This window comes from Sorghum bicolor, chromosome 2 (assembly GCF_000003195.3).
Source record: "Sorghum bicolor cultivar BTx623 chromosome 2, Sorghum_bicolor_NCBIv3, whole genome shotgun sequence".
In the NCBI taxonomy this organism is placed as follows: domain Eukaryota; kingdom Viridiplantae; phylum Streptophyta; class Magnoliopsida; order Poales; family Poaceae; genus Sorghum; species Sorghum bicolor.
Genome location: NC_012871.2, coordinates 77,377,715 through 77,403,276, shown reverse-complemented (window position 1 = coordinate 77,403,276; position 25,562 = coordinate 77,377,715). Strand labels below are relative to the sequence as shown.

The 25,562-nt window shown below is 46.7% G+C and overlaps 4 protein-coding genes across 5 annotated transcripts; 2 read left to right on the top strand and 2 right to left on the bottom strand.

Moving 5' to 3' along the window:
- LOC8084976 lies at window positions 1,553-4,167 on the top strand. Its single transcript, XM_002463393.2, has 4 exons — window positions 1,553-2,005; window positions 2,603-2,684; window positions 3,068-3,263; window positions 3,797-4,167. Exons 1-4 carry the CDS (start codon window positions 1,716-1,718, stop codon window positions 3,925-3,927), a joined length of 699 nt encoding a protein of 232 aa, XP_002463438.1. The 5' UTR covers window positions 1,553-1,715; the 3' UTR covers window positions 3,928-4,167.
- On the bottom strand, window positions 7,309-9,393 carry LOC8077517 (pectinesterase). Its single transcript, XM_002461215.2, has one exon. It carries the CDS (start codon window positions 9,247-9,249, stop codon window positions 7,534-7,536), a length of 1,716 nt encoding a protein of 571 aa, XP_002461260.1. The 5' UTR covers window positions 9,250-9,393; the 3' UTR covers window positions 7,309-7,533.
- On the top strand, window positions 12,443-14,656 carry LOC8084974 (COBRA-like protein 7). The gene has a single exon (XM_002463392.2). It carries the CDS (start codon window positions 12,457-12,459, stop codon window positions 14,515-14,517), a length of 2,061 nt encoding a protein of 686 aa, XP_002463437.2. The 5' UTR covers window positions 12,443-12,456; the 3' UTR covers window positions 14,518-14,656.
- LOC8077516 (probable protein phosphatase 2C 33) lies at window positions 16,336-20,315 on the bottom strand. 2 transcript variants are annotated; one of them, XM_002461214.2, is made up of 7 exons: window positions 19,825-20,311; window positions 19,558-19,729; window positions 19,262-19,479; window positions 19,051-19,158; window positions 18,821-18,946; window positions 18,490-18,722; window positions 16,336-17,314 (listed from the first exon to the last, which is right to left on the bottom strand). In XM_002461214.2, the coding sequence occupies exons 1-7, from the start codon at window positions 20,032-20,034 to the stop codon at window positions 17,092-17,094; spliced, it is 1,290 nt and encodes a 429-aa protein (XP_002461259.1). In that variant the 5' UTR covers window positions 20,035-20,311; the 3' UTR covers window positions 16,336-17,091. The 2 variants fall into 2 exon arrangements, with proteins under 2 accessions (XP_002461259.1, XP_021310101.1); XM_021454426.1 differs by having other exon boundaries at window positions 19,262-19,729; window positions 19,825-20,315.

Below are 25,562 nucleotides of genomic sequence, written 5' to 3'. Positions count from 1 at the left end.
AGCCACATTTAGCAAAGCAAATCATAGTTAAACCTGCATATTTCTTTTGAACTCGATCAGTGATTCAAGCAGGGTAAAGTCTCCTCCACTCATTATGCCCAAAACTTACTGGCCACCGGTGCTCACACGCCCTCCACTCCTTATGCCCAAAACTTGCTGGTCAACAAATCCAACTCATCCACCTTCCTTTGGTACACCCTTTGACCTGATGACCTCGTGTACACACAAAATGCCGATGAACCAAAATGAGGCCTTGTTTAGTTTCCAAAAATTTTGCAAAATTTTTCACATTCTTCGTCACATCGAATCTTTAAACGTATGCATGGAGTATTAAATATAGACGAAAATAAAAACTAATTGCACAGTTAGGTCGGAATTGACGAGACGAATCTTTTGAGCTTAGTTAGTCCATGATTGGACAATATTTGTCAAATACAAACGAAAATACTACATTGTCGATTTCCTAAAATTTTTTGAAACTAAACAAGGCCTGAATGAAATCCAAAATCAACTTAAACACAGATGACAACACGCACCTTCAACTTTGGTAAGCGACGAAGATGACGAGAGAAGCACAATCCTTAGCTGACGGCCACACCAGAGCCAGAGATGGCGTCAGCAACTCCACCTCCGTCTCTGTCGTCGCATCGCCTCCGCGTCCGCCTCTGCCTACGCCTCCAGCGACGCCAGAGCCAGCGCGGGCCTATATCGTCTTGGGCCAATCCGAGCCGCCAATGAGAAATAAGCAGACTCTCTCTCTCTCTGGCCTTGTTTAATTCCCAGAAAATTTTGCAAAATTTTTCAGATTCCCTGTTACATCAAATCTTTAGACGCATGCATGAAGTATTAAATATAGACGAAAATAAAATCTAATTGCACAGTTTGGTCAGAATTGATGAGACGAATCTTTTGAGTCTAGTTAGTACATGATTGGATAATATTTGTCAAATACAAACGAAAGTAATACTATTCCTATTTTGCAAAAAATTTTAAAACTAAACAAGGCCTCTATCTATCATCGAAGCTGTCTTACTGTCGAAAGTAGAAAAATACAAAAAAAAAAACACCAAAACATATAACAGAATGAAGGATGGACCAAAAATAGGACGACGTAGTAAAACGAGCCCGTTACGTGGACACACACTAAAAAAATAGCACGAATCTCAACAAGATCACAGCACAGAAAACTGATTGATTAAGAAACATAATAGCACCCGATACCTGATAGACGAATAGAAATTCTGTAAAGGCAATTAAAATCGATGTATATTCCCCAACTAAATTGGACCAGACTTTTTACAAAAGAATTAGTAACGCAATCCAGAACTAGAGCTCAAATATACGAATCAATTTTTTAAAAATTCTTTATTAAACCTTAAATATAAAATATATTTTTTTAATAAATACGTGCTTATTGTATGTGCATCTCCGCTAGTAATATACGTAAACTATATAAAGTTTTTGTTATTATTTTAAAGAAAGTCAATACGAGCCCAGGCCTGCCTGATCCGTACAGCCTATATCGTCTTGGGCCAATCCGATCGGCCCGCACGACCGTCTCACAGGAATCAAAGACACGGATCCGGAGCCGCCGGGGCTTCCCATCTCCTCTTTCCCCTCCCCACCCTTCGTCGGCTTCCTCGCCGTACAACCACCGCGGAACCCTAGATATCTATCTATCTATCGAATCAGCGAGGGGAGAAGGCGGCGTCGAGATGACCGGCCTCAACGGCAAGCGCAAGGCCGTGGAGACCCCGCTGGCCAAGCGCCCAGCGCAGCACAAGCCCCAGGCTTCACGCCGGACCAAGCGCACCAAGGAACCGGCTCTTCCCCGGAAGCGCGAGTCCTCCACCGCTCGGGCACCGCTGGCTGACGGTCGTGATGAATATGCCTCTGTCAGCTACAGCCTCCGCAACCGCATAGTCTACGTCCCGATCCCGAAGAATACCAGCAAGCACATCGTCCCTTCTACCAGCGAGCCCGCTCCCCCAGAATCAGACTTCAGGCAAGTCACCTCCGATCCTCTCCCTTTAATTTACCCTTCACCTTATTACTTAATTTTTGCATTGTTGTACTCATCGCTTCTTCGAATTCCATTACGATGCAGCGGTTTAGGCGTATTTGATTATGTCTGTCCAGTAAATTGTGGTTGCTATCCCCACCCCACCCCTAGAGTGAAGCTGCAATGCAAGCCCTGTTGAAGAGATTTTCACCCCATGTTACCCCGCTCGTTTGCTTTACTGTTTCTACATACTTTTATAGCTCTTTTTTTCTGGCAAAATGTAACCATTCTTGATTTTAGATGTATCATCACATCTAAGCATTTGTCAATGTTGACTGGAACGAAGTTTGCCGTTGGCAACTACAAGCCATACTCTTCCTGTTTCCCACTAGTAAAGTGCACCTAAGGTCTAACATTCATGGTTTATTCCTGCAACTTATCACCTTAATTTCCAGAATCATTGTGCAAACGAACACTGTACTTACCCAATTCCTTTCTGCATGTTCTCTATGTGATAATGAGACATTGAGTATTCATTGTCCACAGTCTGGTTCAATGGCTATCTGTAAAAGAGAAATGTAATGTTGTTTTCTCTTGCAGAAAGGAACCTAAGTATAGGCAATCGAATCAGACCTCAACATGTGCGCAGATGGGTCTGGAACACTACAACAGCATGAATCAGGTCAGTACTACTAGAATCTGCAAATAGCAGATGGTGCCATTTAGTGATGGGCTAGTCATTCAGCATTTAGCGCCATATCATGGTGTGTCTGTTGTCTACACGGAGTCAGCATACTTAAGAGCATTTTGTCAACACGGGGTAACATATATAATTCTCTCAATAAAAATAGTCAATCCACGATAGTAATACATGGAATATTCATAATCAAAACTGTTGTGAAGTTTGCAACAGAAAGGTACATAAAGGTTGTCAAACTATTATGGTAGATATGTCTTCTAGACTGGGTTAATGTACCAGCTGTTATAATTGCTTTTTAGCAGTTGTTCACTACGTCATTTGAGTTGCTAACAATCTATACATGTATTGTTGTATAAATTCGTCAGGGGGATGAGCATGAGCTTGTTAAAGCTGTGGACAGTAATTCCGTTATCTTCAATGGTGTGTGGATACATGCCAATTTCCTTGCTAAGCGGAAAGGTGCTACCACCTGTCCTGATCTTGTTCCTAAGTACTTCTTCACTGAAGTGAAATGTGACTATAACGGACTCTCTTGTCTCTCATGTGTTAAGCTGGATCCAGGTGTGTAATCAATTGAAATTTTTATTTTCTTTACCTGTGCATTTGTCTTTATCTTTATCCTTTGTGTTATGGTGCAATTTCCTGTTCTCTGTGCAATGATTGAGCAAAAATGAAGCACAGATGACTTGATTGCAGCCATGGAATGATGTGGAGTGAGAGCACATAGGATACTAATATTCTCTTTTGTCTCATTAAGTTGAAGTTACTCTTTAAATCCTCAGTACAGCATATAATTTCGAGTTGATGAACGCTGCAACCTTTAGTGTTGTTTTTATAGCTCGGTTCCTGATATATATTTTTTCTGTGTATATAGCATGCCGCTTGTTTTGTTTGGAGTAAATACTAAATAGTAGATTGTTGGTTGATGAGTTACTTTGGTGTGTCCTTTGTATTTTGCTGATACATTATTTATCATAACATATGCATTTGTACTTTTCTCCATCTTGTATTATGAGCATTTTTTTTTATTTGAACCTGACCAAACAGAAGCTGGTGCTTATTATTATTAAATTATTATTTTTGTTGCTTTGTAGGAGTACCCAGAAAGTTTGGTGGTTGTGGAGTCTGTCCACCTCAAATTATGCATCCTGTTGATGGTGGATATCTGAGTGCACAGCCTTTTAATCCCTCGGCCCCTCCAGGAAATTGTGTGATGGGATTGTGAGTTGTGAATCGTTGTGATAGTATTGAAAGTGCTACAATCCATAAACCATGTGTACCGAGTTTTTCACTCTAGCATTAGGGATCTTACGTGTTTGTCTAGAAATTAACGTTACTTTGCGTTAATGTATTTTCTTGTACTCGAGCACTTATTACATCTATAGCAATCTTTCATAAAACTGTTTGGATTTCAAGCATGTGATTTGCAGTTTTCATTAATGGACATGTGATGGAAAAATTGTAAGCTTGTTTTGATGCTTTATAATTTAATTTCAAAACACAGCCTAGTTTTTAGCATGCCTAAAATTAAGAAATTTTGGGTTTGACTTGGCACATGTGCTAAGAAATTACATGATATATAGAATACTACTTTTTTAGACTGCAAATTTAGAAGATCTTTCCTAGATTTTTTATATGGTGTGACAAATGAATGTCACGTATTACGTGACTAAATAAACATATCGATATTTTTTAAAATACTTTTCATATATAACACCATTGTAATATGAGATTAAGTCACTTTATTTTATTTAGCGTGACTCAATACAAGAGTCACGCCATTTCTCTTCTCCTGGCGTGACCTAAAAACAAGTGAAGCCGTGATGGATGGCATGACCGTGACCAGCACCTTTGCTTCTCCCTCCTAAAGTTCATTTTTTTTGAAAATTAAGCAGTCTTTTTTCATGTAATTTTTCAGCATACGTGCTCAAGTGAATCCAACAAAGCGCATGGTCAATATTAGGTTTCATTTTGAAACTAAATTCAAAACAATTTCCATAGATGTTGAAGAGAATGCACACGTACGTGTGCTCGATCCATAACATGAAAATTTTGGACTCCTAACATTCAACTAGTTTGGAATGTGAATCTTCAGCCTACATGTTGAACGAACTCTAGCTGTCTGTCTAAATTTGTAGCAAGCATCATGCATGAGACACCCTCTATTACTACCAATTCCTTTCAACATGGGGTATGATCGCCGCCACGATGCTGTTGGTCTCTATGAGACCCCGTCCGTTGACGTGGTAGTGTCTGCCCCAGTTGTTCTGGTAACACAAAGCACTGGTCCGCCTACCACGGGCTCCGAAGCCGTAGAGAAGTATGGCATGAGTATCTGACATGTGTCCAGTCGGCGACGCACGATAAATACCATGCCTTGCAGCCGAAAATGATGCTCCCTCGAGGACGAACCACCCGTACACCGGACCGTGGCTAGTGATCTCCTTCAGGGTGTCCTTGACTGGATCCCCATTTCCCTGCCGCCCGTATCTCTGCTGCAAACTGTTAGGCCTGATGTAGCAGACTCTATGGCCCTGAATCCTGTAGTGCTGTAGGCCCTGCAGTATGCATCACAAAACGATTATATAGAGTCACTGAGCTGAGCACATGAATGAATGAATCAATTAGATTAGATTAGATTAGATTAGATTAGAGATGCATATATATGCAGCGTACCAATGAACAAGTAGGTACCTGGACATTCCTTGCGAAGCCTTGTCCGGCGGGAGCAGCATCGTAGTCGTCTTTGCTTACAACGCCGGTGTGCCTCAGAAGCTGGAACGGAGTCTCTTCATCTCGTACCCTCTGCCTGTCCGCTGCTGTTGTAGCAGCCGCCATTGCATCCCTCAACTGATCAATGAGGTGCAATATAGAGACAGCGTCGGGAACGGTTGGTTCTCCTTGGCGTTCAGAATACGAGCTCTCGATTCAAACGCCTCCACGGCCACATGTGCTCCACAGTTTCCTGCAAATTAAAGGAGACACCGATCGTATTGTACATGCATGAAAACAATTAATACGAAAACCCCGTACAGTACATGATAAAACCATTATCACATATATATATATACCAGAGATACCACGAGCAATCAGTTCTATCTATATACACAGATTATATATACCGATCGAATAAGGCACGGCCTTTGGTACTTGGTAGCAAACAATTCCAAAAACCCCATACATGATATAGATAGACCATTAATTACTGCATACCACGTATAAACCCCATATGTACCTACATTATACTGATAGACCATGGATCTAATCAGGTCAGCAAATTAAAAGGCAAGACCTTTAGGTCGAGAGTATATCCAAACAGAAAAGGCACGACCTTTATTTGGTAGCAACAAATCCAAGAACCCCATAGGTACCACGAAGGATACAAAGCAGTTATACACATATCACAGATTATACAGATCTATCTGGTAAGGGTAGCAAAAGGCAAGACTTTTAATCGAGTTATATACAAACAAAAAGGCACGGCCTTTGGTCGCAACAAATCCAAGAATCAAGGTAGATAGTAGTAGTAGGAGGAGGAGAAGGAGAGATGGAGTCGAATGTTTATCAAACTCACCTGGTACTGGCTGTGTGGTCACAGGTGGCATGATACTATAGCCTCGTACCCTCTCCCTCACCCAATCAAATGAACAGTCTAATCGGGTCCTCTTTGGTTTCCTCGCCATCAACTTGTTCCTTCCTTCTTCTCTGAGAAGGGCACAAGAAGCAGAACAACAACGAAAGGGTTGGGTTGGTACTATACTCTGAGACAGGAGAGATCGAGAGAGAAGAGGCCGGCCTCGATATGATCACACACGTACCAGAGACGCAAGCAGAGACGACGACGACGCCGCCGCCGCCGCCGTAGGAGGAGGATAGGAGGGGGTTTTGGGGGAATGGCAGGAGAAGAGGTGGGCGCTGGGCGCCTGGGCGGAGGCCTTCTGGCTTGGCTTTCTACAGCGCAGGCGCAGGAGCAGGAGGAAGAAAAAGCAAGCAGCGCAGTGTCCTTCTCCTTTTTTTGACAGTCCTCTCCCCTGCAAAATACATGCTACTTTTTACATCTTTCTTTACTACAGAAGTATTCTTGTATTTAGCTCACTTACTTATTACAAGTACAAAACAAATTGGGTTCTTTTTTATTTTTCCCTTTGTCGTTAAAAACAAATTAGAAAAAGAAAAGATGTTTTAGGGAGCGATTGGAGATCGTCTCTCTTTGGATATTTTCAATGGTCTACCAAAATTCACCAGAGAAGCTAACAGGAGGCAAATCACGTGTCTGTTTCTCCTGTTCGCTGATTTTAAAAATCATGGCTGAAAGTGATTTATCGTGAGAGAAAAATACTACTAACTGGCAGAAAAAATACGATTTATAAAACAATTGAATGGAGAGCAATCAGCAAGCAATTAATGTACGTAAGAGGCATGCATAATGTTTGGTCTACATAAGTCTGTCTTGTAGTTGGTTGCCTAGGTAGCTTGAGTATTATTTATTTGCGAACGTAAACTAGCTATCGTATCGTATTATAAAGTTGATGAATTTGCCGTAAAAAAAAAGTTATGCATGTATGTATGTATATATATAGGGCTAATTAATATAATATAAAATAAATAAAAAAAGGTGTGGAACGAATATTTATATAGTTAATAATTGACAATTGACAAAACAAAACAAAAAAGACTGGGAAATGACGAAATACTACTAGAGTACAGTGGACATATTAGTAGGTGGGCTGGGCCGGGGGGTCAGTCGGTGACGCTGAAGCACAAAGAAATTAGAAATGTAAAAGCACAGGGTGGTGGTCCTGGATGGATGGATGATAGATGCATGGTATGATCAGTGCGTCCTTCCTTGTTGCTCCTGCGGCAGCAATCCCGGTATGAATGGCACCCCCCACTTTGGGATGAACTGCTGTCCCTGGATGAAGGTCTCGACGGTGAACTCCTTCTGCGCCTCCTCGTAGGTGACGGTCTTGATGCCGCCCCACTTGGCGCGCTTGCTCATGTCGGCGCCGGCGCCTCGGTTGTCGACCTCGGCGTAGAAGAGCGTCTCGAGGCCGAAGTCGCCGTTCCACTCGAGCCATCCCTTGGGGTCGATGAAGCCCCCGATGTCGTTCTGGATGTAGAGCGTCCGGGAGTACTCCTTCCATGGCCTGGCGAGGTAGGTGGCGATCTTGCCGCCGGCGTCGGCCTTGAAGTCCGGGTGCGGCTCGATGGTGCAGTTGTGCAGCACGGTGCCGCCGACGGAGCGCTTGTCCCGGCGGCCCTGCGCCGTGATGATGTTGGCCTGGTTGGGCATGGGCTTCCGTGGCTGGATGAGGCAGTTCTGCAGCACCACCTGGGAGTTGCCGAAGATGAAGTCGATGGTGCCCGTGACGCGGCAGTCGCGGAAGAACTGCCGCTGCGCGTGCGTGTAGAGCGTGTCCTGGTAGCCGTCGAAGGTGCACTGGTAGAAGACGGCCTGGTCGCTCTGCACCCGCAGCGCCACCGCCTGGTGGTTCTCCGCGCCCGCCGTGTTCTCCACCCGGATGTCACGCATGAAGAAGCCGTTGCCGATCGCCTCCATCGTCGCCGTGTCCTTGGTCGTCAGGTTCATCTTGAAGTTCTTGCTCCCCGTGATGATGGTCTTCTCCGCGCCGTCGCCGATGAAGGCCACGTTCGTCTGAGGCCGCGCCACCGAGACGTACTCCTTGTAGGTGCCGGCCTTCACGTGCACCACGTACAGATCCTTGTTCTTGGGGGGAACCTTGGCCAGGGCCTCCTTGATCGTCTTCACGTCGCCGCTGCCGTCCGCGGCGACTGTAACGTTGGGCTTGAAATCAGGAGACCCGGCGCCGGCGGAATCGGCAAGGAGCCGCTGCCTGCCGGCGTCGGCCTCCGACACCCAGCTCGGGGTGGGGGTGGCGGCGTCGTCGAGCAGGCGCCGCCCCACGCTGAGCCCTCCCAGCGTGTCTGAGAACTGGTCGACGACGGCCAGGATGTCCTCCGTGAGCTCCTGCGACGCGTTGAGCGCCTTCTTCATCTTGCCGGAGGCCTCGGTGGAGGTGGCGTTCATGAAGCCGTCCAGGCAGGTGTCCTGGTACGTGAGCGCCGCGCTGAGCCACGTCTTGAGGTCGTCCACGGCCTTCTTGAAGTTGGTCATCTCGAAGCCGCCCAGCTTGTCGAAGGACGACTTGAGGTCGTCGATGGCGTACTCCAGCAGCTCGTTGCAGTCCTTGAGCGCGCCGGACGTGCGCTGGTCGTTCTTGAGCTCCTTGAGCGTCTCCGACTCGCTGATGGCCTTGTGGATCTTGTCGGAGGTGACGCCGAAGATGACCTTGGCCAGGTCCGACGGCGTGCTCGCGTTGCCAGCCGCCTTGGACAGCTCCGCCTCGCACGTCTGCTTGTAGTCCGTCGGCTGGCAGAAGGCCTTCACCGACTTCACCGACATGGACATGTTCTCATCGCCATCGCCCTTGCTCGAGTTGTTGCCCTTGAACGACACCACGCACACCGCGGCAACCACAGCCACAACAAGGACGGTCGAAGCGCCGATGATAGCACCTTTGCTCATCTTGTTGATCTTCTTCTATAGCTAATAATTTGATTATTGGAAACGATGGAATAATGGAGAATGAAGAACAGACGAACAGACAAACTAATTTATCTAAAGCTGCAGGCGGTGCCGTGCGCATGCATGTGTATGCGTGGCCGATCAATCGAGCTAGTACGTAACTGGGGAAGGGAAGGATGGCCGCGACCTCTTATAGCCAGCAGCGAGGCGAAGATGATGGCTGGCCGGCCGTTGATTGGTTGCATGCATGCGGATACGATGATCGACGCGCAGACGCAGCATGTGGGAGGGAGATAGGATCGGAGGAGACGACGGTCGTCGACCAACGCGGCGAGGGGAACGCACAGCCCCACGACACAAATTGACGGTCTTTGCATTTGCATATGCCAAGCGTCAAACCACCATCATTTCGCTTCAATCAATAATTAAAAAAAAACATCAAACCACCACCATGCAATTCCATGATGATTATATAATAATTACTACGATCCGTCGTCTTAATCATACTCCTATATATACGTGTGTGTTTTCGTTCTCGTGCATGCATGTCGTATTTGTCCTTTGGTAGACGCTAGCTGCACAGCCAATCTATATTTAGTGTATAGAGTTTGGTATACGGCCTATGTAATTACCTTGTTCTCTTAAGCTTACCAATCAAATCTGTCATCCATTTAACAATATTTTTTTCTCACAACAAATCATCCAACAATACTTTCTGTTATAGCTTATCAGCAAAATGAACAAGGACACGCCACAATTAATGTAATCATAATTAAGCACACGTGTTGTGCCACTCTGTACACAAAAATTGGCCTTCTGTTGTCACCAGTATCCATCTTCTCTGCTCTTCACAGAAATGGATGACAATGCTGAGAAATCGATCCATCTATCACTCTCTCAAGTTTTTTTTTTTGCGAGCATATCACTCTCTCAGTGAATGCCCGTACAAAGAGTACAAATACAACACACGAGTTAGGGATATATATATATATAAGTGAGAAGCTGTTTCTTTTTCCTCATTGTTGACTATAAAATATAGTACTTCCTCCATTCCAAATTATAGTTTGTTTTCGCTTTTCTAGATACATAGATTTTGGTACATATCTAGATATTACGATTAGGTACATAGTAAAAGTTATGTACATTGAAAAGCTAGCTAGAACGACTTACAATTTAAAATGGAGGAGTACAATGTTTGTCCATGACTCTACATTTATAAGGTGGACAGATACGTGGCATGATTCTTTCGTGAAGCTTTTTCCGCTATTTATGTGATCCGTCCTCAATTAAGGCCTCTTTGAATATAGTAATTTACAGGAATCATATAGGAGTTTTATAGGAATTAGTCTACTTTCACAAAGGAAACGAGGGAAATAGAAAAAAATTCTCGCATTCCAAACGATGCCTCAATGTTTGACCACAGAAAGTTTTTTCTTATTTGGTGTAACTGGACTGAGGAATGAAAGAAAAAAAACGGATTTACTTGATCCTAGCATAAGGAGACATTTTTTTTTTTGCGAGCAAGCCTAAGGAGACTTGGAGTTATTAAATAAATCATAATAAAAAATTTTCCTTTTTACCCCCCTCGACTATTCTCAAAGTTCGGCTTTCCTCATCTATCTATAAAAATGGGATGGAGAGTAACAATTTTGGCAAATGGTCTCCAAATCAGGGAGATCCGTACAAAGTGATCAAAGTCATGTTCCAAAACTATACATGACAGACCACAACAATAACCTCAATTTTGTTGGTTCGGTTGGGTGTTGTTAGCGCAAGCATATTTAGTTTAATTTGTCTACAAGCTTAAACAACAAAAAAGTAATATTACCAACTAGATCAAAATACTTAATTGTGCTAAGAAATCACGGAATCATTATTTTAAGCAAATTGATGTGCTCACACATCAAATGGTAAAAATACTTTCGGGATGGAATATGTGCTTTCTATATGTCGATATGGCAGTTGTAACAAAAAGGCCACGTTTATGTTGAATTGATATTTCTTTTTTTTTTTGTTGAAGTGATTCATGATAACATCACATCATACAAGTACTTTCATGTTGTAAAACTCGGGCACTCACCTAATCATCCCTTCAAAATTATAAGTTGTTTTAGCTTTTGTAGATACATAACTTTTAATTTGTGTCTACACACACAGTGTATATGTAGATGCAGTGGAAAAACAATATACCTGGAAACCAAAAATGACATACTCCCTCCGTAATGGGAATAGAAGACGTTCTAGCGTTCTGCACAAAAACAAGTCGTTGTACACCGGGAGCCGTAGTTCTGGACGGGACTACCCCTGCCCTCTTCGATGGCCGCACCGTATTGAAGTAGTCCATCAATGAATGCCCATTGTGTTATCGCGTAGCGGTCAGCGGCTCGGCTCGGCTCGGCGACGCAAAGCAGCCCGGCCATTGAGCGGGAACAACGACAACACTAGCTCGATCGCGCGGAAGCCCTGGCGCTGACGTCGTGGAAAACTCTGTCGTTGCCCATGGTGGTTGTGGAGGTGGAGCCGTCGTCCTCGGAGGACCAGCAGGGCGGGTAAAATCAGCCTAGACCACGGGCGAACGTCGACGCGCGGCCTGGTGGTGTCTGTGCACGCACCCTCGGACGCGGCTGGAGCCATTCCCTTTGGGTTGGGTGCACACCAACGCAGGATCTGTTTTTGTTTGGTACAGCAGCTGTTTTGAAAGAGCCGAGAGATACGTCAGGAGGAGCCACAATCTCATGAGCGTTGGATTCATTTCTCCGCCACACGTCCACCATCCAATGGGGCGCACCAGTGGTGGGATGGAACCGTCGTCCACCCAAATTTTTTCCATCTGGCAGGCCATACGTCATCCTGCTGCCTGGTCTTGCTCTCACTCTCATCGATCAGCTTTGAAAATTGTGAGCAGAAGAAGCAGGAGAGAGGGTCGCAGATAGACTGGTTCCTACACTTGCTTGCTGACGGCACCAGCTGTTTACAACTATCATATATCGATCGATCGCCGGCGAAATTTGCCGTCCCCCTCTGCTTACCAAATGTTGTTGTTTCTTTGGAGTTTAGTTTTGACGAGATCAACAGATGAGCCTCCATCATGGGTCCCTGCTCCCTGCATAGAGATCGTCACGCACGCGCTTATGCTTTCCTTTTCGATGGCTTCGTCTTCGTCGTCTTGGTGTGCTTGGACGGACTCCACCCATCCCCCCGACGACGATGACTCGATCCACTCACCACCTTCATTTGTATATATACCTAAAGCAGCCAATTCTTCCTCGCTTTGCTTCAGCCATGGCCATGGCCATGCCCGTCGCCCAGCTGTCCTTCGTCTTCCTTGTGCTCCTCCTCGCGCACACCGCCTCTGCACAGCTCGCGCCGGCGCCGGCGCCTGACGCCGGCTGCAACGGCATCTTCCTCAGCTACTCGCTGCAGGGCCGCGACCAGATCAGGCCTCACGTCGCCGAGGCCGAGCGCAACTCCCAGCCATACTCGTTCCGCGCCAGAGCCACCGTCGTCAACTCGGACACCCGCCCGCTCCGCTCCTGGGCGCTGCAGGTCACGTTCGTGCACGGCGAGATCCTCGTCAGCGTCGACGGCGCCGTGCTCACCTCGGGCGCCGACCTGCCCTACAACACCACGGCGGGGGACGCCGGCAGGCCCACGTCCTTCACCGGGTACCCGCAGACGGACCTCCTCACCCCGATCTCCACGGCCGGGGACCCCGCCAAGACACAGGCCACCGTCAACCTCGTCGGCACGCTCTTCGCCGGGCCCAGGCCCTACGAACCGCTCCCATCCTTTCTCTCGCTCGCCGACCCTTCCTACACGTGCCCGCCGGCCACCAACGCCACGTCGCCGACCAACCTCACCACCTGCTGCGTGTTCACGGCCGACGACGACGGGACCGACCCGGCGAGGAGCTTGAGCTTCCTCCCGCGCCGCACGGGCGACCTGGTGATCACCTACGACGTGCTCCAGTCGCACGAGACCACCTACCTGGCGCTCGTGACGCTCGAGAACGACGCGCCGCTCGGCCGCCTCGACGGCTGGCAGCTGTCGTGGCGGTGGCAGCGCGAAGAATTCATCAGCACCATGCGAGGCGCCTACCCGCGGGAGGTGGACACCGCCGGCTGCCTGTACGGTCCCCAGGGACAGTACTACAAGGGCCTCGACTTGTCCAAGGTGCTCAACTGCGACCGCACCCCCGTCGTCCACGACCTGCCGCTGTCGCGGGCCAACGACACCGACATCGGCCGGATCGACCACTGCTGCCGGAACGGCACCGTCCTGCCCAAGTCCATGGACGCCGCCGCGCAGTCCAAGTCGGCGTTCCAGATGGAGGTCTACAAGATGCCGCCCGACCTCAACCGGACCAAGCTCTACCCGCCCACAGGATTCAACGTCACCGGCTCGTCGCCGTTCAACCCGGAGTACGCGTGCGGGGCGCCCATCCCGGTGACCCCGTCGGAGTACCCCGACCCCAGCGGCCTCGCGTCCACCACGGCGGCCGTGGCCACGTGGCAGGTGGTGTGCAACATCACCACCGCGTCGAAGCCACCCAGGTGCTGCGTCTCCTTCTCCGCCTTCTACAACGAGTCGGTGGTCCCCTGCCGGACCTGCGCGTGCGGCTGCCCCGCCACTCAGCCGGCGACGGCGACCTGCAGCACCACGGCGCCGGCGATGCTGCTCCCGCCGCAGGCGCTGCTCATGCCGTTCGACCGGCGGGCCAGCGAGGCGCTCGAGTGGGCGGACCAGAAGCACCTGGGCGTGCCCAACCCCATGCCCTGCGGCGACTTCTGCGGCGTCAGCATCAACTGGCACGTCGCCACGGACTTCACCGGCGGCTGGAGCGCGCGCCTGACGCTCTTCAACTGGGACGCCACGGACATGCCGGACTGGTTCACGGCCATCGTCATGGACGGGGCGTACGACGGCTTCGAACAGGCATACTCCTTCAACGCCACACGCGTCGGGAACAACACCATCTTCGTCAAGGGCTCCCAAGGCTTCAACTTCCTGCTCGGCGAGAGCAACATGAGCGGCGTCGATTACCCCGTGCCCGGGAAGCTGCAGTCCGTCTTCTCCTTCACCAAGAAGACCACCCCCGGCATCGACGTCATCGCAGGCGACGGCTTCCCGTCCAAGGTCTTCTTCAACGGCGACGAGTGCGCCATGCCCTTGAGGATCCCGAGCCAGGGGACCAAGCCTGCTGCTCTCCCTGTCCCCCTGCACTTGTGTTTATTGCTTCTTTCCACTTTCCTCTTGTTGGCTTACTAATTTTGTTCATCATCGCTATTCGTCGTCTATGTAACTTTTTTATTTATATTTATTATTATAGAATTCTTTCCGTTGTTAAAATTGCCTATATTATACCATGATGAATTCATCGTGATGCACACAGCTAGAGGATTATATATTTTCTCGTCTTCATTGTGAATTTTGTTACTGTTTAGCTATAAATAAAATATAGCTTTACTAAAAAAACAGTGTGAACTGTCTCTTGTTTTATAGAGAGAGACCCACCTTTAAAGAGCTGAACTGAGTTGCACCAACAACCTGTTACTTGAAAAAATAGCTCTATTAAATACCAAAATAAATCTAGAAAACTCGTTGCCCAGAAGAATAGCTTTGTATCAAAAAAATCGTAACCTATAATTAATAAATCTAGAAAAAAACTGTCCTCTAAAAGTATATATAGAAAAACACGTCGTCTAAAAGAATAATTCCGTTAAATACTAGAATAAATCCAGAAAACCCCGTCGCCTGAAGAATGCCTTGTATCTAGGAAAATCAGGCGCCTCAAAGAATAGCTTTATACCTATCACTTGAAATAATAGCTTTCTTAAACACTGAAATAAATCCAAAAAACTGTGAGCTCATTTGTCAATTTTTTGATTGGGATTCAATTATGGAATAGCCTTATGAACTTAATTAAATATTTGAATTGAATTTTACCTTCTTTTTATCTCCCCCTCTTATATGAGGGCTTATCCCTCATACCATATACTTATATATGGAGTATATTTGATATATAAATTGATTTAAGTAGAAAATCTTTAAAAAAAAAACTCTTGTCTTATCCCACATTAGAGGACTTATTAGGTACAATTTGGATACCTATGGATTTTTAAGAATCTGGATTAGAAAAATTTAGAATCCTACATTCCTTTCCAAACACCATATGATTCTAGGGAATTATAGCACGCATGCACAGAATCCAAGAAATAAACAGAGGTTATTTTTATCCAGAATCAGGATTTTAAAATCTCATCCAAAGATGACCTTAAAACCGAGCCAGACACAAGAAATCCAACTAGCTGAGCTAATGCTACGTTTGCGTGAGTTGCCCTTTTTAGCTGTAGACTAGTTGATTGTGAAAGATTGTTGCTTGAAATTTTCTTTTTAAAAAAAATGAGGTACCTGAATACAGCAACTCTGAATATTATTTCTTCATTGTTTTGTTGTTTCCTCCTGATCCAAAGTCCAAACAAACCAATGTGCGATCACTTGCTGATTTAATAGTATCCATCTCCTTCACCAGATCAAGGACGGCGCGGCGCCGGCCGGATCAGATGATTTGGTCGTTGTTGAGTCGATCTCGCCTCGCGTCCCGCTTCTTTCCCAAGTCCCAACTCCGTCGCCGTGTCAAACTGCACCATGCATGAGCGTCTCGCAGGGACATGTCAGCGATGGCGATTGTCGGGACGACGCCTTGCTCCAGCGCGACGTACGGCGGACACCGTATCCGTATCCATCTCAGCGTGGCCGGACAAGGGACGCAGGATGCACTACCTCGAGCTGGAAGAGGAGGTCAACATCCATGGATGGAGGTCTGCTGCTCTGCTCAATTGCGATCTAACATTTCACTGCCCTGCTTGCTGCTCCTGTTTATAATAATCGGTTCTGCTCACTCGAGGACTGGGGACCAATACACCCATCCCAACCTCCCAAAATTCGGCACTTCTATATCAACTGAACATTGCAAAGGCAATCGCTAGAAAAATTCAACATTTCACTGCTTACCATAACACCAATCTGACCAATCAACTATACTCTGCATCTGTCGACATTGAATTGAATAGTTCAAAACTCAAATGCAAGAAAGGCATATCTGGAAGCCAATTCATCAATAACAGGTCATTACACAAACACTGCTCACCACGACACCAATCTGACCAATCAACTATACTCTGCATCTGTCGACATTGAATTGAATAGTTCAAAACTCAAATGCAAGAAAGGCATATCTGGAAGCCAATTCATCAATAACAGGTCATTACACAAACACTGCTCACCACGACACCAATCTGACCAATCAACTATACTCTGCATCTGTCGACATTGAATTGAATAGTTCAAAACTCAAATGCAAGAAAGGCATATCTGGAAGCCAATTCATCAATAACAGGTCATTACTCAAGGAATATTTTACACATAAGTACATTGCTTCGTACTTACTTCAATCCCACCAAAAATATGTTCCACGAATAATACAAAGAGAACCCTCAGTAGCTATTATATAGAAGGGGGAGGGGGGGGGGGGGGGAATCACAGGCAGCAATAGGCAGGTCAATGTTTCCCTGCACAAGAGGCACACTACAGGGTACCGTCAAAACTACAACCTCGTCATTGGAGCTATTTCCGCAACATCAAACTTTTCCATATGGGTTGTACGCAGGTAACAGACTAGTTAGCGCTCACCAACCAAATATGTTTTGTACCGGGCTGGCAATACAGTTAGTTTCAGCAAACAATTATACTTGGATCCAGCAACTTATTGTCCTCTCATTGCTTCTTTTCTCTGTGAAGCAGGCAGGCCGCAGGCTTGACTTAAACAGAGTCTTGATTGTTTCACCTGCATGCTGTAGAGCGGCTAGATCTCTTACCTTCCATTGCATCTTTCTTCTTCCGACAGTCCAAACAGAGATGTGGACCACCCCATGGAGCGTATGGGGAAGAGCAGTAACCACCTCCATTATCTGTCATCAAATCTTCGAATGGCTCTTGGTCCACTTGGCAGATTGCACAGCGAAAAGGTGGTGAAGCTGCTTTCAAGGACAAATTCCTACCCAACCTGCAACAGGAAGGCCTGGATGTTAATGGCACCATAGGATGATAGAAGCCAACAAAAACATAGAGGCCTTATAGTTTAGCCTTTCTCAACAAAACGCAGAGCAGCCATCCAAACTAAGGGCCTGTTTAGATCCCAAATCTTTACATCCCAAAACTTTTGGCTGTAAACTTTATATTCAAATAGGTGTTTAGATGCTTCCCAAATTTTTTGGTCAACAAGACACATGACACGGGTCCCTAAGCAAGTTTACACAGTTTTTGGGCTCCAAGGTCCCAAATTCCAAATCTTTACAGCCAAGTTTTACAAGCCCCCTGTTTAGATCCATTCTTCCAAAAAGTGCTCATTTCTCCAAAAGTTTTGGCTGTTTGGCTGCATCTAAACAGGCCCTAAGCATTTGAGCACCACGAAATTTTTAGCAATAGACTCAAAGTCCGAAAGCATTCCTAAGTTGTAACCAAACTAGTGAAGAGTTCTCTAAACAATAGTCTGTTCATACCAGGTTTGCAGCTGAAACATTTTATGTCACGTCTAGAGACTAGAGGTAAGAGTTCAAAACAGGTCTGATAACATATTACATATACACCTGGGCAAATTGTATATTCTAAAGCTGATGCAAAAAATCAAAGAATGTACATTGTTAATCTTGTATACATGTAGAGGAAAAGGGGGGGAAAAGGGGGGGAAGGAAGGTAACTTGTACTCCTAAGATTGATACCCAGCTCATGGTAGCACACCAAGTTCAGCTAAACACTCTCGTCATGTATACAGAATACAAGTAAAACACCATCAGTGCTCTAGTTTATGAAAAAAAATGGCTGTTTGAAAGGTCTAGGTTAACCCCTTTTTTTCACTAAAATAGCTCTGACATCACAAATAAAATTGACAAGACATGTCAACAAAAGCTTCACTGAGCATATATACAAGAGAATGCAAGTTGGTAATGGGAAAACGTTAAAGGCAAAGACCCTTGAAATAAAACAGCCTATCCAGATATGCTAAACTAACAAGGCTCACAAAGTAGCCTGCTTTACCATGCCAAACATATATATATTATATTAAAATCCAATATGAAAACGAGCTCTGTGTGTAGCACGAAAGAAAATGATACTGATCATCTATGACAAAGAAATTAACACAAAGACGAATGCAGTGGAGCATTGGAGCAGCAAGCAGACCTTTCTTCTAACATTGCAGAGCCTTCTTCAAATAACTCCTCCACAGAACCAATGGAGGCAGACTTTCCTCCAAGCTTTCCAACTGAACTATGCGACCTTCTACGAAAAAGTGACTTCAACTTGTTCTGATTTTTCTTTGGAGACAATTGCGGTGATGTCAAATGATCGGATGGGATGATGTCAACTACGACACAGGTGGTATCATCCTTTAGCCCGCTTGTTTTCAGAGCTTGCTGCATGGACATAACAATGGACATTGAAATTAGAAACTGAGCCAACCTTAGCTGCGCCACTCGGGGCCTCAAAGTAGTACAGCTAAATGCTGAATTACCTTAACGACAAGCTTGGCTGCCAGTTCTGCAGGCAATCCTCTGCATGCTTGTGCAGCTGCTTCATTGGATAACGCATCCCATATGCCATCTGATGCTATTATCAGCCTTCCTCCGGTGTTTGATAGCTGAAATTACAAAAATCACAAAGAAGCAACTTTGACAACTCAGCATAACATGCGTCACAGAAAAATTAAAGTGCAGATCCCTGCATTTCGTAATTTATATCAACCTTGACTTGCTTGACATGTGGAATGGGCACAATGAACTCCCCAACATCCATGTCCCCAATGGATCTTGAAAGGCACAAGCCACCAGGCCAGCACCGGAGAGGACCGACCTAAACTCCCCAACATTCATGCAGCAATGCATCAGCAAGATGTTCCTAAGCAATTGATTGAGGATAAGCAAGATAGTGATTCACTCGAACTGAATCGGTTTACCTCCTGCCCACCGAAGAGATTGAGCCGACCTACTTCCCCACCGCTGGCCGTGACGCGCTCCCGCTCCTCTGCATTCTCCTCCAGGCGGTGGTCCACGGTCAGCAGCTGCAACTCGCCGCCCTGCGTGTCCAGGATGCAGCGCGAGTCGCCCACCGACGCCACTGTGACCGTGAACCCATCGATGACCACCAGTGTCGCCGTGGTTCCAGACACTTCCCCTGAAAGAGGTAGTGGCGTTGAGCTCCAATCTCGACTGCAAACGATACTATACGTGATGGGGTGGCAGTGGCACTGACCCTTGCGCTGAAAATCGATGTCGGCCTTGACAAAGCCGGCGACGAGCGCGCGCGGCAGCGCCTGCAGCCAGTCTTCGCGGCCGATGTCCGGCGGCAGCGCGCTCATGACGTGCTCGAGCAGATGCTCCTTGCTGTAGACCGCCGCCGACACGCCGTTGTGGCCATCGAACACCTGGCGCGCCAGATCCAAGCAGCGGAGAGGCGTCAGATCAGGGCGCAGCGAGAGAGAGCAGCAGCAGCAGCAGCGGAGAGGGAGGCGTTACGTACGGCGAAGACGGAGAAGGCGGATGCGGGGTCCCCGGGGACGCGGAGGCAGTCGGGCTTGACGAGGAAGTAATCCTCGCCGCGCTTGGCGAAGCCGGCGTGGCCATAGCGCAGCGCCGGGCGCTCGGAGCCCCCCGCGCGGAGCTCGCGGCCGATGAGCGTGGCCAGGGGCAGCGCCGGCGGCAGGCGCCTGTCCCTCGCGGCGGTCGCCATCGCCGCCCGGTCCCGGTGGTCGCCTTCAGAGTTTACCTGGCACCTACCCTACCGACCGCCTTGGGTTGGGTTAGGTGCTTGGAAGAAGACAATAGGCAGAGGCCACCATTCGTGGCCGCGGCGAGGTGCGGACGGCTGGGATCCCGAGATTGCGCGGGTGGCGGTGCAAATCGGAGTAGCGGCCGGGGTTCCCTTCCCGGGAGAGGAGAGGAGAGGAGCAGAGGAGAGGAGAGACGGCAATGGAGTAGGACAAGGCAGGCAAGGTCCCTTTGCTTGCTTATAATTAGCTGGCACATGGTGGTGGGCTGGGAGTGAGGGTAACAAATGGGATTTGCGGAAACAACGAGGGTGCTCACTGAAAACTTACTCTTCTACCTACAGCTAGTGGGAGCCCAGGCTGTTTGTGTTTGGTTAATTAGTAATAATAAAAGTTATTAGTAGTGACAGTGATGTGGCAGGCCATCTCTCTGTCTGCACTTTACAGGGTAGTACTACTACAGGAGAGCAGGGTTGTCACTCATCTCATTTCTCACTCTTTCTTTATTCAACAAGAAACGACGCAACATTTGTTATATTTGGATTTGAATGCTTGCAAAACATATATCACTCTTTTTAATTGGATAAGACTATTTGTTAGCTAGCTCATGGCTATGCCCCGTTTGGTGTGCTTTATTAAAGTTTACCGCTTTATCACATCAAATGTTTAAGCATATATATAAAGTGACTATTTACGAAACTAAAAACATGGCTAGAAAATAATTTACGAGACGAATCTTTTAAGCTTAATGAATTTATAATTGGCTAATAATTATCAAATAAAATGAAAATGTTACAATATCCGCTAAACTTTAATAACCCGAACCAAACACCCTTAATGGCTCATTTTTAGCTAGCTCAAACTAGTCGTGTGATATTATTTCATACTACAAGACTAATCTTCTTAACGAGTGTTAGCTCCGCTTAAATGAAATGCTGTCAAACATCAACTTGGAATAATAATCTTCACGAGAGAAGCTCCAAAAGGGATAAATTATTTTTTATTTACTACAAAGGTGAAGTCACATAAATATGGTTTCTTCGCCTCCTCTAGCTCACGGGAACACACCAACAATTCCTAGTAAGGGCTTGTTTAGATGCAAAAACTTTTTGGATTTTGACACTGTAGCACTTTCGTTTTTATTTAACAAACATTGTTCAATCATAGAGTAACTAGGCTTAAAAGATTCGTCTCGCGATTTACAGGCAAACTGTGTAATTAGTTTTTATTTTTATTTATATTTAATACTCCATGCATGTGTCGTAAGATTCGATGTGATGGGGAATTTTATAAAGTTTTGGGTTTTTGGGTGCATCTAAACAAGGCCTAAATAGTAGGACACAAAAGATAGGTGAAAGTCACCACTTCAAAAAGAAATAGATAGGTGAAATCCTGCTAGGAAGCTACTTTTGTTCTTAAAATGGTTATGCTCCTTGTTTTTGCTATTTTAGAGCATGTTCGTTTGTCTAAAAAGACATTGCTAAAAATATTGTTCGTTGATTTATTGTGAAAAAAAACGTTGTTGAATGGCTAGCAGATTCAGCAGCTAAGCTCAAGCAGACAAGTGTTGTTAGTGTTTTTTGTCCTTTTGTTGTCGAACTAATTTTAGTCTAAATTAGCATGCTCCTAATTTTAGTCTAATTTTTTTGTCCTTTGGTTGCAATTTACCAGCGTTTGGGTGATCTCCTTTTTTCCTGAGTACCAGGTCCCCATTTTATATGTCTTTTCGTACTACCTTGCGGTCTCTCCATTTCTTGGTTTCTTGTTGATACCTGGTAGTGTTCTCCACTGCCTCAAGTCTTATCGATTCTAAGGTTTCCTTGCAGTACTCTTCATCTTCAGCCAACTGCTGCTTCATGGAACGCAGGCTTTGGTGTTTGATTTCTTCGGGCAACATTGCCTCTTCCCCATACAAGAGCTTGAATGGAGTGAACCCAGTTGTTCTTGAAACTGTTGTGTTATGTGACCATACAACTCTGGGTAGTTCTTCAACCCATTTCCCCTTGCGTAGGTTGAGTAAGGTCATGGAGATTGCGGAGAATATTGTTCTGTTTGCTCTCTCCACGGCCCCGTTTGACTCTGGGTGATAAACAGACGCGAAAGCAATTTTGGTTCCTATGTGATGGCAGAATTCCTTGAAACTGTCTGAATCAAACTGCTTCCCGTTGTCAACTGTGAGCAAGCTTGGAACTCCGGATCTGCAGACTATGTTCTGCCAGAAAAATTTCCTGATTGTTTCAGAGGTTATGGTTGCCAGTGGCTTAGCTTCGATCCATCTTGTGAAGTATTCGATGGCCACGACGGCGAATTTGTTTCCCCCCTAGGCAGTTGGCATTGGTCCTACCAGGTCCATTCCCCATCTCTGCAACGGTCATGATGCTGGTATGAGCTGAGTTAGTGCTGAAGGTCCTGATTGAATTGGTGAGAAGGTTTGGCAAGCTTTGCATGTCTTCACTATTTCTTGAGCATCTTTGATGTGGGTTGGCCAGTAGAAGCCTTGTCTTAATGCTTTAGCAGATAATGCGCGAGGTCCAATGTGAGAACCGCATATTCCAGAGTGCATCTCTTTCAGGAGTTCTTTGCCTTCGCTTTGTGATATGCATCTCAGCAAAGGTTGGACTACGCCTTTCTTGTACAGGACCCCGTCAATGGTGGTGTAATTCCTTGCTCTTGCCTCCATCCTCTTGGCTAATGCTTCGTCATCTGCAGCCGTTTTGCCTTTGAGAGAATCAACTACTGCTTGCCTCCAATCCTCGCTTTCTGTCAGCAGGACTGAGCGAAAAGCTTTCGGCAACGATTCAGTTGCGGGTGCTGCAACGATTTGGTAGAAGGTTCCTTCTGGCAAGGGGGTGTTGTTGGCTGCTGCCTTTGCTAGCTCGTCTGCCTCGTAGTTATCGGCTCTAGGAATGTAATGCAGGGTGAATCCCTCGAACCTTCTCTCCAAACCTCTTACAACGGCCAGATATCTTGCCAGCTCCAGGTTGTGTGCTAGGTTTTCCTTCTCCACTTGTCCTGCCACCACCTGGGAGTCTGTTTTGATGAGCAGGGTTTTTGCTCCGGAAGCCTTAGCTTTGTTCAGTCCGAGGATGAGACCTTCATACTCAGCTATGTTGTTTGTTGCTTTGAATTCGAGTCTCGCAGCATATTTTAGCTTGAGTCCGGATGGCGCGATCAGAACGGCTGCTGCTCCTGCTCCTGACTGCCCCCAGGCGCCATCTGTGTACAGTGTCCATGGCTGGTCGACTACCTTCTCCTCTTTTTCGTTCGAAGGTGTCCAATCTGCCATGAAGTCAGCCAGGGCTTGAGATTTGATGGAGGTTCTGGGGACATAGGTGATGTCAAACTGTGATAGTTCGGCCGCCCATTTTCCTATACGTCCGGAAGCCTCCTTGTTCCTAAGGATATTGCCCAATGGCTATGAAGTGGGTACTTTGATCTCATGGCTTTGGAAGTAATGTTTGAGCTTCCTTGATGCGCACAAGACTGCGTACGCGATTTTCTCTACCTCCGTGTAATTCAACTTTGATCCTGACAGAGCTTCGGACACATAGTAGACGGGTCTTTGCAGTGTTCCCTTGCTGTCGCTCGTCTCGTGTACCAAAACAGAACTGACGGCGTGCTCGGAGGCAGCCACATACAGCAGTAGTGGAGTGTCCGGCTCGGGCACAGTTACCACCAGGTTGGTTGCGATATAGCTCTTGAGTTGCCTGAAGGCCTCTGATTGTTCTGGCCCCCATACTGTTTTGCCTCCTCCTCTCAGCACTTTGAAGAATGGAAGGCTTCGTTCTGCGGATCTCGAAATAAATCTGTTGAGGGCTGCTATTCGGCCAGTCAACCTTTACACTTCTTTCTTGCTTGAAGGTTCTGCCATTGACATGATTGCCTTTGTCTTGTCTGGGTTAGCTCTGATTCCTTCAGAGCTGATGATATATCCCAGCATTTTCCCTTTGCTGACCCCGAATACGCATTTCTCCGGGTTGAGTTTCAGCCCGGCGGATCTGAGGTTGACAAAGGTTTCCTGCAGGTCCTTGATATGATCTTCTTTGCGCTTGCTCATGACGACAACGTCGTCAACATAGGCTATGATGTTTCTCTGCAGCTGACTTCCGAGAACCTTCCCCATCATCCTGGAGAAGGTTGCTCCAGCGTTTTTAAGACCTTCCGGCATTCTGGTGTAGCAATACGTGCCGAACGGGGTTGTGAAGCTTGCCTTCCCCTCGTCTTCCTTTTTGAGCCAAATTTGGTGGTATCCGGAAAAACAATCCAGTAGTGAAAATCTCTGGCAACCAGCGGCTTTGTCAACGGAGGTATCTATCCTTGGCAAGGGGAAGGAGTCTTTGACACAAGCCTTGTTGAGGTCTGTGAAGTCTATGCACATTCTCATTTTACCATTCTTCTTGGGGACCAGGACCACATTCGCCAGCCATTCCGGGTACATGACCTCTCTGATGACCTTTGCGTCCAGAAGTCTTTGTACCTCTGCCTTCGCGGCTAAGGTTCTTTCTTCAGACATTTTTCTCTGTCTCTATTTCTTTGGCCTCATTCTCGGATCGATGTCCAGCAAATGCTCTATGATGTCTCTACTGACTCCCTGTAGGTCAGCGGCGCTCCAAGCGAAGATATCTTGATTCTTTTGCAACACGTCCAGCAAATCGAGTTCCTCCTCTCTACTGAGGGTGGCGGAGATGGTGACCTTCCTATCAGGAACGGCCTCCTGCAGAGGGACACATTTCGTTTCCTCCTGATCGGCCAGGTCTGTTTTACCCCTTGGCATGTCTGGTGGCTGGGAAGCTTCCTGTTGCGTAGAGTCCACGGAGTTTATGTTCCGAAAGGACTTGTAAATCGCTTTCTCTATGTTCCTTGCCTCCTTTTGACTTCCGTGAACCGTTATCACTCCGTGCAGAGCCGGGATTTTCATGCACAGGTATCCCATGTGAGCGGCCGCATTGAACTTGTTCAAGAATCCTCGCCCGAATATGGCATTGTATGGGTAGTGCAGGTCTACCACATCGAAGGTGATGTACTCTGTTCTTGCGTTCTCCGATGTGCCGAAGGATACGGGCAAGGCGACCTTCCCCAGAGCATGTATCTGCTTTCCTCCGAACCCGATCAAAGGTGACTCCGAAGGTTGGAGTTGGCTTCTGCTGAGCTTCATTTGGTCGAAGGTTCCAGCAAATATTATGTCTGCGGAACTCCCTGAATCCACTAAGATCCTGCTTACTCCCCAACCCGCAACATTCGTTGTTATGACCAAGGCATCTGTGTGAGGGTAGCTTTCCAACCTTAGATCTTCCTCGGTGAAGGTTATTGGGGTTTTGGACCAATCGGTGCATCTTACTGGCCCTTGAACTGCAACGTTGTTGACGAGCCGGAGGTGATCCTTCTTCTGCTTCTTTGTCTGGAACTCCATTGAGGACCCTCCAGCTATTGGTAAGATCATTCCAATCGTGGGCAGGGGTGTATGAGGGCCGATCTGATTATCGGGGTGGGG

Bases quoted from the DNA above. Each gene is read 5' to 3' on its own strand.
- LOC8084976 (XM_002463393.2), top strand. From the start codon at position 1,716: ATGACCGGCCTCAACGGCAAGCGCAAGGCCGTGGAGACCCCGCTGGCC. The intron at 2,006-2,602 runs GCAAGTCACCTC...TTTCTCTTGCAG, and splicing joins CCCCCAGAATCAGACTTCAG to AAAGGAACCTAAGTATAGGC. The intron at 2,685-3,067 runs GTCAGTACTACT...TAAATTCGTCAG, and splicing joins ACTACAACAGCATGAATCAG to GGGGATGAGCATGAGCTTGT.
- LOC8077516 (XM_021454426.1), bottom strand. From the start codon at position 20,034: ATGGCGACCGCCGCGAGGGACAGGCGCCTGCCGCCGGCGCTGCCCCTG. The intron at 19,730-19,824 runs GTACGTAACGCC...CTGGCGCGCCAG, and splicing joins CCGCCTTCTCCGTCTTCGCC to GTGTTCGATGGCCACAACGG. The intron at 18,723-18,820 runs GTAATTCAGCAT...ATGTCCATGCAG, and splicing joins CAGCCAAGCTTGTCGTTAAG to CAAGCTCTGAAAACAAGCGG.
- LOC8084974 (XM_002463392.2), top strand. From the start codon at position 12,457: ATGACTCGATCCACTCACCACCTTCATTTGTATATATACCTAAAGCAG.
- LOC8077517 (XM_002461215.2), bottom strand. From the start codon at position 9,249: ATGAGCAAAGGTGCTATCATCGGCGCTTCGACCGTCCTTGTTGTGGCT.